This window comes from Rhincodon typus, chromosome 29 (genome assembly GCF_021869965.1).
Source record: "Rhincodon typus isolate 14 chromosome 29, sRhiTyp1.1, whole genome shotgun sequence".
In the NCBI taxonomy this organism is placed as follows: Eukaryota; Metazoa; Chordata; class Chondrichthyes; order Orectolobiformes; family Rhincodontidae; genus Rhincodon; species Rhincodon typus.
In genome coordinates this window covers 10,016,616-10,028,006 of record NC_063360.1, presented here as the reverse complement: position 1 = coordinate 10,028,006, position 11,391 = coordinate 10,016,616, and the positions used below count along the sequence as shown (strand labels likewise).

General features: G+C 39.8%; 1 protein-coding gene across 1 annotated transcript; it reads left to right on the top strand.

The window, feature by feature from the left end:
- Positions 1-246: 246 nt before the first annotated feature.
- LOC109922165 (perilipin-2-like) lies at positions 247-10,989 on the top strand. Its single transcript, XM_048614187.1, has 6 exons — positions 247-472; positions 1,463-1,545; positions 3,386-3,671; positions 5,264-5,451; positions 9,224-9,364; positions 10,387-10,989. Exons 1-6 carry the CDS (start codon positions 262-264, stop codon positions 10,750-10,752), a joined length of 1,275 nt encoding a protein of 424 aa, XP_048470144.1. The 5' UTR covers positions 247-261; the 3' UTR covers positions 10,753-10,989.
- Positions 10,990-11,391: the final 402 nt, after the last annotated feature.

Here is an 11,391-nt window from a genome sequence, read left to right as displayed (position 1 = left end):
ATGTCAACTTTCCTACTCCTCTGATGCTGCCTGACCTGCTGTGTTCCCCCAGCTCCACACTGACTCTGGAATACTTTTTTATTGTTAGGATAGATGTTTTCATTTTTAATGGGATAAGCTTTTACTTGCACCAATGTAGGTGATTGATACAAAAGCTCAACTGTAAATGAATGTTATCTCTACCACTGTCCTGAGAGAAGTATTTCCTGAGGCTTGCATCATGTGGAGTAACTTACTGTGCAATGATCTGGTGATTTCAACATGATGTATTTTCAGAATGTGGTGGACAGGGTGACGAACCTGCCTCTTGTGAGCTCAGCCTATGAAATGGTATCGGCTGCCTACAACAGCACCAAAGAGAATCATCCGTATGTGAAGACCATTTGTGATGTTGCTGAGCAGGGAGTGAAGACTATCACAGCTATGGCTGCCAGTGGCACCAAACCAATCATGGACAAGCTGGAACCCCAAAGTAAGACTGGAGTATACACCAGCTAACTGGAATGGATGACTGATTGGAAATTAATTCCATAATGTTGACTGTTTTTAAAGTGTAGCTTTTAGGTGTCTGTCTACCATTGACTAGCTGCCACATGATTTGAAACTAAACTCTACCACTGCCAGGTAGTTCCACCTTTGGGTTTCTGTGTTCTGGCTGCTGAAGAGGGGATTTTCTGGATTTGTTTTAGATTGTAGTGCCCATTCTCTCTATCATTGTGGTGATGTGTAGTGGATAGAGGGAACTGGAATAAACAATTTGAGCATAGGCTAAGACTTCAATGCTGCACTGCAGTCCCATCTGCCCTTGTGTGGCTATTCAAGACAGGCCATGGAGAAAACCAAAAGTTGGCCTGGTGTCTTGGCCAAATGTATTCCTCTACCACTGTCTCAAAACAAATCATCTGAACACTAACTGTTTATTTGAGGAGGCCTTGCCATGTGAAGTGAAACAATTTGGTTGTTGCTAGTTGTGTATTAGTCTCTATCAGGTGAACTTTAATGACAAATACATTCTAACTGCAGTATTAATGGCAACATAATTTGGCCCAGTGCCAGATTATGCACTGACTAATTTGGTATCTAATATTTCTGTTAGAAGCAGCCCACTAAATGTGACCTTTTAATAAATGCTAGTAGTGATTATAACACTGACTAATTGTGTACTGAAACTCCAGGCTCTAACTTCCAATCTCCTGACTAGTTTCCCCTCTGGAATGACTCTGCACAAAAGTCTGTTACTACCACATGACTAGTAGCCAGTTATTTCAGGCAATAAATGCAACTGTTATAAGATCTATTTTCAATATGCTACCTTTCTATAAACTAGAAATTAATATGCCTGCAGTTATCTTAATAGCTTCTTGTGGCTGAAGTGCAACTTCTGTAATGAGCTAGTTAGTTCAATGTGAGCATTTTACACTTGTCTCTCCAAGCCAAGTTTGTTTTTATTTTTTGTGCTCAGTTACAGCAGCTAACGAATATGCCTGTAAGAGCTTGGATAAACTGGAGGAGAAGCTTCCAATTCTTCAACAATCAACACCCCAGGTAAAGAAATTGTCTGCAGAATGATCCTTACAGATGGCACCAGCTTATCATAACTTTCTAGTCAAAGAATGTTTAAAGCACAAGATCTACTGTATCAGTACAGTTTCTGCAAGAGTAGCTGTTAACACATTTTCCTGTAGACCACTTGTCAGATGGAGTAAACTAAGCTTTAGGAATACTGTGCTTGTAGTCCTCCTTTTATGATAGTTGCTAGTGAGGCTACTAAATTTGGTAATGCCATGATTAGTGTCTGATTTATAGTCAGTAACATAGATATGGTAGATCTTTTTGTCCACATGTCCTGGGTGCTAAACTAAATTTAAACCCCATTTTCAATTTTCCTTTCCTTTTTTGTGGCCAGCTTGGTGTCTTCCCAATCACTAATTCTGACTTCTATTTGTATAGCTTGTGTAAAGTAGGTGACTAGCTTTTATGGTTTTGTTTGGCATTCAGTCTAAATGTTTAGCTTTAAGTTAGGCATTCAGCTGCATATGAATCCACATTAAGTTATGAAATTGAGGTGTCCCCTGTGGATTAGAAGTAGTAGGTGTGACTTAGTATTGTTCTTACTTGAGGATTTGAACACCATCTAATTCAGTCAAAGGCTGACTATGAAACATTGGCTGAAGGTCCCATACTGTATTTCACTTGATGTCCAACTGAGGCACTGTCCCTTCAGGTAGCTCTATTTATTTTTGAATTCAAAAAAATCCTAGGTACTATTGAAAGCAAGGAACATCAATTGCTTACAAAGAGCCCTTTCTTCCCTTTAAACAGAAGGAAGTCGTGACTGTCTCTCCATGTGACTTTTGACAAATTCCAAGATCTCCCAAATAACGTGTCCATACTGATTCCACATCCTTTGATTTAACACAGCTGAGACTCAACTAGTCAGTTTGGTTGGGAAGATTTTTGCCAATCAATATAAAGTTGTCAGTGGCTATTGAGTTTTGTTCCTGTATGAAACATGGAATCAGGCAGTTTAGAAACTCCATGGCCTTTTTAAGTGTTGATGCATCCTTGAGCATTAATTTGAGAATTCCTCTGAATGGCTGGCTGTGAATGTGCTATATTTATGCAGGTTAGCATAGAAAATAGGAGCAGGCCACTTGAGCCTGCTCCACCATTAAACATGATTGTGGTTGATCCTCTCTCAATACCAATCCTGTGCTCTCCACATTCCTGGACACCTGTTTTAGTCTCTGAAAATATATCTATCTTAAATATGCATAGCCTCTCCTCCATAGCAATCTCTGGTACAGAATGGTAAAGGATTTCTCCCCACCATCTAAGGAAATGTTTCCTCCATCTCTGTCCAAAATGGCTGACCTTAATCCTGAGACAGTGACCCTGTGACTTGGACCTTCTGGCCAGGAAAGAAATTGTCCCTGCGTTCAGTCTGTCTGGCCCTTCAATTACTATCCCTGTCATCTTCTAAACTCCAGTGACTATGGGCCAGTGTCACAGGATGAACCTTTTTACTGCACTAGCTCCATGGCAAGTGCATCTTTTCTTTCAGTAAAGAGATCAAATCTACAGAATGCAGCGTGTGGTCACACCAAGGTTTTGAATAGCAGCACCAAGACTTCCTTGGCCTTTATATTCTCTCCCTCTCTTGCAAATGACATCAACCTTCATTGCCTTCTGAAATTCTTCTTACACCTAGCAATAAGGTTGACTTTCAACTGGGCAATAAATGATCACCTATCTGATGACACCCACATCCCATGAATGAGAAAATAAGTATTGACTGTGTTCATAATGACAGGCCTGTACTGGGCATGATATTACACTTGGAGTTAATTTGTCTTTTTAATTATGCACATTAACCTCTGCATAGGTTGTCGCTGATACCAAAGAGTTGGTTTCATCCACAATAACTGGAGCTAAAGATGCAGTCTCCAACACTGTGACTGGAGCAAAGAATACAGTGACTGGTGTTGTAGATATGGCCAAGGGAGCAGTCCACGGCAGCATTGAGAAAACCAAGTCTGTAATGGCTGACGGAGTTGATGCTGCCATGGCATCCAAAGTAGGGCAGATGGTGGTCACTGGTGTTGACAGTGCACTCAATAAATCTGAAGAGATAGTTGATTATTATCTTCCTATGACTGAGGAGGAACTGGGTAAGAAAAGATCAATTTTTAACCACCTCTCTCATTGAGATGCTTTTTGTATGTACTTCAATTACAGTGAATGTGCACATTACACTTATTTATCTGAAGTAATGAGGCTGTCGAGTACAAATGAATCATGACTATCATGTCAACCTTGATGTACACTATTGAAGTTGAGATTCCTTCAACTTGGACTGTTGAAAGTATTTTGTATTTCAAAAATGCAGATGTTTATAGCTATGGTAATAGTTCAAACTACAAACAAAATCTGTCCACATTTTAGTCATCTATTTGACTTTAACTAAACTGTTATGACTTAAATTCTTATTTTCTGGTGGGGTGCGAACACAAAACAAATCATACTAGAATGGAATTTTAGTTGTTAAAATCTTCATATTGCTGGCAAAATCAGCATTTTTGCCCTTGAGGCTGTAAATTAAACCAGTGTAATCCCTGAAGTAGGCATATCCATTATTAGGAACGTCCTTTCTCTTTTCAATCTAGCAATAATGGGATGGCAAATTTTCCAAATACAGCTGTTTTTATTTGAGTGTCAGAAATCACACTACACCAGGTTATAGTCCAACAGTTTTATTTGAAAACAAGCTTTCGGAGTGTAGCCACTTTGTCAGGTATTTTTGAGGGAACTCATTTAGCCATCCTTCTGTACTTTTGCCCTGATTCTTTTGGGCACAACAGGCACAGATGAGGTGGGGTCAAAGGAGTTTTGGCAAACTACTGCAGCACAACCTGTGGATGGTGCAAAGTCTCAGATATTGCTCACTAGTGGAAAGGATGAGATCAGTCAGTAAGCTGGGTTGTCTGATAGTGTCAGAACTGCACCTTTTCTGGGCACTTTCTCTATCAGAGCTGATATGGTTTTGGAGTCAGATGAGTCAATTGCCATGCTATATCCAGACTCTGACCTCCAACAACTCTGACAGTTGTGGTTGGGGGTGGAGTTCAGCACTGGTCATGTCTCTGAATAACAAGGGACAGTATTTGATCACTTTTTTTTTTGAGATTCCTGTTTGGCACTTAAACATAGATGTTGCTTATCAATACAAGCTGAGAAATTGTCTGGGTACTGCTGTGTGCAGCCACAGATTGCTACACTGTTTATCTGAAGTGGTGTGAATTGGATAAGCTCACTTCCACATTTGAACATCCCCAGTTCTGATCTGTCATCAGGGAAGGTCATTATAAGCTGGGGAAGTAGCTGCAGATTCCTAGGACTAGGACACTGTCCATAGGGCTTATAACAATGTCCTGGGAGTGATTAAAATTTGCCTCACTGAAATAATCTTCCTTAGTGCTAACTGACTCCAGTCAGCGGAAAACTCCCTATAAGCATCCAATTTAGATTGAAGCTACATTCAAAGTTACTCACTGGAATTCTGCTCTTGGACAAACACAAAACTGAGTACTAGTACCTGCCTGTTGCAAGGTCTGTCAGCAATGATTTCTATAATTGGGAGGCTGAATTGTCACACTTGTACATATGACATATCTGGGGTGATTCCTCTGAATAATTCTGCATGCTAGAACAAACACTTGCCTCTCAAACAGCAGACTTGACCATAAACATTTTGGTGTTTCAGCACAACTAGCCACTCCTGTTGAAGGTATTGAGGTGGCTCCAGCACCAAAGCAGAGTTACTATGTGCGCTTGGGATCATTATCTTCAAAAGTGCGCCATAGAGCATACCAACACTCAACATCTAAGATGCAGAAAGCCAAGCAAAGCAGCCATGACATCATGGTTCAGCTTCATAACACAATGGATTTGGTAAGTATACACACCTATCAAGTGGTTTTGACATGGACCAGAAGCTGTTTGTTTTTTCTCTGCAAGGACCTGTGAAATCAGTGTGCATCTACAATCTGTTAACTACTGTGTGGATAAGTTGTTGGGTAGGGCTTCCCCAAGTCAGGTCATGACCTGAAATTTTGAGGTGGTGCATTCTGAGGCAAAATTCTATAAGAAATAGGAACAGAAGTAAGCTGTTCTAACCCTTGAGCCAGCCTGCCATTCACCAATTCAAATGGTTAATCCAACATTCCTGACGTACTCTTTCCTTTTGTCCCCTTAACACACTTTTTTCTTGAAGTAGGAGAATAAAAAAAATCTATCTTGGCCTTTTTAAATATATACAGTTCCTCTGACAGAACTATAACAGCTGTAATTCTGCTAACCAGCTTCTCCCAATCCTCCTGCATTATACTGTTTTCACTGATCAGTTGCAACAACTTTTCAAGCTTTGATATGAGGTCATAGTGGGGGAAATGTTTGAAGTGCAGCTTGGGTTTGCACACTTTGTTGTGAAAAGTCACTCGTGTTAGAAAACATTGTCTTGCATGCTCCCACCCATGTTCCATTGCACAACTTTTTGTAGCCAGTCTCCAGGTAAATAACTGTCAGACTTTGAAAATCATGGCAGAACCCTTGACCCACACCAGCCACTGGATGGGAATGTGTTGATCATCCTCCTCTTTCAGTTTATATAAACTGAACTGCTGCATTTAACTCCAAGTTCTATGCTGTAGAGATTAGCAATCTCTCTGCTAAATTGAGTACCTCAAACAGTGTCAATGGGAATGCAGTGTGGAGGGAAGGACACTGACTCCTTTAAAGCAAGGGGCAGCTCTAAAATCCATTAAAATATATGAAACTGCCAAAAGAACAGCAGTGGGGGAATATGTAGCAATGTTCCCCAAGGGTTAGTGGGACCAGTGCTCGCTCTTAAACTAATGATCTAGACTCATGCATTGCATAATTTCAAATCTTGTGGGTGACATAATTCAAATTAGTGCAGTAAAGTGAGGACTATAATGGACTTTGAGAAAACAGTCTAGACTAGTAAATTGGGCCAATCTCTGACATTAAGTTCAGCTGTTGTGAAATAGTGTTTTGATTGGAACAATAGATATCAATTAAAATGGTATGATTTCAAAGGCACAAAGGAGCAGACCTGGAATTGTATGTACACAATCTAAACAATGGCAGGGTAACTTGGTTTTTACCTTTTTTGAGGAATTGAATATAAAGCAAGGAGGGTTGTAAGTAACATTGATAAAATACTAATTGCTCAACTGGAGTATCCAGTTATGGGTGACTTGGAGATGGCATGAAGGACCCAAATGAGGTAACCTGAAGAGGGTGGGATTGTTTTTGTTTAAAACAGGAAATGGTTGAGCAAGTGTGCAAGGGTAAATAAGGAGAAACTGTTTCCAGTGGTACCCAAGACTGCATGCAGATGATGCAAATTCAGGTGATTAGCAAAGAATGAAAAGCAAGATAACTTGATATTAAGTTTTTGATCTGAAGTTGTTATACAAGTAGATGTTCATCCAATTCCTTTTGGAAATTCTGACCCTTCAGTCCAACTTGTCCATGCTGACCAGATATCTTAAATTATCTAGTCCAATTTTCCAGTGTTTGACCCATATCCTTCTAAACCCTTTCCATTCATATACCCATCCAGATGCTTTTTAAATGTTGTAATTGTACCAGCCTCCACCACTTCCTCTGGCAGCTCATTCCATTCACCCACCCTGTGTGGGAAAAAGTGGTCCCTTTTTAAATCTTCCCCTCTCTCCTTAAACCTATGCCCTCTAGTCATGGGCTCCCCTACCCTGGAGAAAAGACCTTGGCTATTCACCTCTATCCATGTCCCTAATGATTTTATAAACTTCAATAAGGTCACCCCTCAGCCTCTGACACTCCAGGGAAAATAACCCTAGCCGAACCAGCCTGTTCCCTACAGCTCCAACCCTCACCTTCATTGTAAACCTCTTCTGCACCCTTTCAACTTTCACAACATTGCTCCTCTAGCAGGGAGACCAGAACCAAACAGTATTCCCAAAGTGACCTCACCATTGTCCTGTGCAACAGCAACATGACTGCCCTACTCCTATTCTCAATGCACTGACCAATAAAGATAATTGTGCCAAACACCACCTTCACTATTCTGCCTACCTGTGACTCCACTTTCAAGGAACAATGAAGCTGCACTCCAAGGTTTTTGGTTGGCAATACTCCCCAGGACCGAGTGTGTCTGTCCATCTATCCACAGGGAAACAAGCAGGAATAGGGCCAATTGGATAACTCTGCCTCCAGGCCAGCATAAGAACAGGTGGTCTCTTGATAGTCATTCTATACAACAAAATCTACATAGCTCTAAACAAACACTTCAATCGGCAGGGTTTATTTGCATTTGTGCAATCTACCAGACTTTAAACAAGATTGAACCTGGCTTTCATTAAGAGGAACGGTCAACTGCAGTGTTGATCAAAAATTGCTCTATAGGTTCCCTTGTGACCCCCCCATACTGAAGCAGTTGAAGTAAGCACTCAAGTAAGGCCTATCCTTTTGGCTGTCTTGGATAAACATTACAGCTAATTTGAGAGGGAAACCACCAACTGCAATTCAAAATATTCTCACTTCACTTGCATTTCATTCTTGAAAGTTTCCTTGTTTACTTAACTGATTAACTTTGGCAATTTATAATAGCTAAAGGATTTTTAAAATCCACTTGTGTTTCCTGCTGTTTGTTTGTTTGTTTTTTTTGAGGGTAAGGAAGAATCTTTGACTCCGGGTAATGTTATTTTTTTAAAAATTTAATTCATGCAAAGGACCACTTTTCCTCAGTTGGCTCTAAATTTATTGTCTCTGGTTGTACATAACACTTTTTTTTTTTCTTGTAAACAATTTAAAATTACTGGTTCCCCATGCCAATTGCACTGCAAGTCAGGTTTTTTGGGAGATTCAGACTTCACTGATATTTGAGCGTTCTATACAGTAGATGTAAAAGATCCCATGTCGTCTTGCAGTGGTGTTCTCCTTCTGTCCCAGCAAATATTTTTGCTAAATTTTAGTCAAGAGGAAACCTATTGAGTCATTGCCAAAATTTGTGGAAAAGTTAGTGTAAACTTGCTGCTGTTGGCTACATTGCAACAATGATTATATGTTAACAAAAAATTAAGGTGTTTTCAGATGTTCATGCAGTACCCATGACACTGTTCTTTTACCCCCAGCTAATGTAGCCAAGTAACAAAATGAGCTCCCCTAGTAAAGTTGCTGATTCTCAACCACTGCTAACCCAATAGGTCCTTAATAGTTGAGTATGATTGACTTGAAGCCTTGGAATACTTGACTTTCTCAACTGACAGTTAGTGATAAGGCTCAAATCTTTCCATGGTACCACAAGCTTTATTTCTCCACATTGTTTAATTTTTAGTGAATATTGCCTTCTGAATGGCAGCAGGATCAAGGGGCTGACTTGATCAGTCTGCTTCCATTCTTGTTTAAGATGCTCAACCTCCCAACACTGTTTTGGATATTGAACTGATCCTGACCTTAATGTCGCAATTTAAATTGCTCAAGACTGCTCTCAAAACCTAAACAATACTTGCTGGTTTGAAGCATGGATCTAAAAGACCAATATAAACTCTAGTTATTTGGTTTTCAATCTGAAATTGGCATGGAAGCTCTACACGAGGAGCTGTGGCCTGTCACCTGGTTCAATTTGTCAGCATTTTCACCCAATCCTTTTTTCCAGATTGAATTGGCAAGGAAAGGAGCAGATACAGCAAATCAGAAACTGCATGATGTCCAGAAGAAACTGCATCAGACCTGGGTTGACTGGCAGAAGAATCTTGCAAAAGAGCAAGTGGAGGAAGAGGGGACTCCAAAACCAGAAGTAAGAACTTTTTGAAAGATTTCTTTTTTCTACTGTGGAATTGATGGGTAGGACACTAGTAGTGGAAAAAGGTCAGCATAGAACATTCCTAACAAGAACAGAAGATCTGATTATTCCAGTCAATAACTGAAACAATTGAACAGCACTTTTATTACAGGTGAAAAGTGAATATTTTCAAATGCCATCAAACTGGGAGGTCCTGACAGTGTACTTAAGGATCAATACTTCCCTTGAAAGCTTTTGGAAAATTGATCTCTCTGGTAATCTGGCAAGTCCAAATGGTGATTAAGGTAACTTTGGCTTGAATGCCAGTCTACCAAAATGTACCAGAGGCAGCATGTCCCTGGTTAACAATTAACATGACTGAATAAACTAATCTACATTAATATTGGCAGTTTCACTAGTGGTGTTCACCTCTGACTTTCCCTTCTGTCACTACTGAGCTTCTGCAAATTGTTGACCTCAAGTGAGAACTTTCTGTAATGTAATCTGTCCAGGCAAAGATTAGATGAGAACAGTGTTTTATGAAATTTGTGTTGGGCTTCACTTCAGCTGTGATGCAGTTAGTTTGTCCAACAACAATATATACCATTGTTGAAATTCATTTATTGTATATCTTAAACAACTGTTTAGTATTTGGTGCTGATCAGTGTTGTGGGAAGGGGACAGTTTTCTGTAAATGTTGCTTGTAACTTGCCAGATCAGGCCAGGATGTTCCATGAGGTCACCAGACAATGTTTGCCAGTCTTGGCTTTACCAAGATTTGTCTGGTCAGCTGGATCAGTTAGTTACCAAGGATTATTAGTTTCATATCATACTGCATAATCTTTATGCTCAAACAGTGGATTGGAGGTTTTATTTGAAGGATTACCTTGGAGGATAATTTTTGAAATAGGCCAGAAGGTTACTAGTTTCCAATAATCTGTTCCTTGTAATCAGTGAAAATCTTTGTGCTTAAGTTTTAAGATCCCTTGGATATACAAAGGTGACAAAATTCTAATAGTTTTTCTCTTGTACTGCAGCAGCTTGAATCCCAAACCCTAACCATGGCTCGTGGTCTCACCCAGCAGTTACAGACGACCTGCCTAACTTTAGTTTCAAATGTACACGGCCTCCCTCAACATATTCAGGACAAAGTGCAGCAGATCCGCAAAACAGCAGAGACCATCCACACGTCGTTCTCATCTGCCAATTCCTTCAGTGATCTTTCAGGACAACTCCTGGCACAAAGCAGAGAGCAAATGCTGAAGATCCGGGAGTCCATGGATGGGGTGATGGACTATGTACTTCACAACACTCCACTCAACTGGCTGGTGGGTCCATTTGTCCCACAACCAAACGAATGCATTGAATCGGAGGAGATGGCAGTGGAGGAAGCTAAAGAATAGATATAATTGTGTACTCTAAATAGTTGGACCTCAGAATTAAACTTCTGAGGTATAGCCTTATTTCTGAAAGCTTTGAATAAACAGCATTAACATTCACTTGAATTCAGTCTTAATTTGTTACCCATTAATGATCCCTAAAATGTTTTTGTTTCTTATTTGGATAATGCTATCCAGAGACTCCTGACATCTGTGCTAATGTTGAATTTTCAATTTAATAAAGCTCTTATCTGAAACTTTTTCAGTTGGTCTTGACATTTTGCACATGAAGGGATATCAGTCCTTCTGTTTAGCAGAAGTGTTAGAAAACCTCTGCACTAACTTTTGGGATGTCTGACCATTTTCATATTATTGTTAAACATTCACTCTACAAGTTAGATTCTATTTGAGTTTTCTAATGAACCCTGATAACTGGTGTCAACTGAATTGCTAGTCCCTAGTTACTCTTTCTTCTAAAACTCTTCCCACTATTGAACTTCTGAGCACAGTCCGCTAGTACATCTGAAATGTTGCCATACAGCAGTTATTTCACTTGGTGCCTTTTTTTTTTAAAAGATTAAAATAGAAGAAAGTTGTGCATCGCTTTAATGCCTCTTTGAAATGACTTTGCTTTGTATTCTTCCAGTTACAAACTTCAAGTAA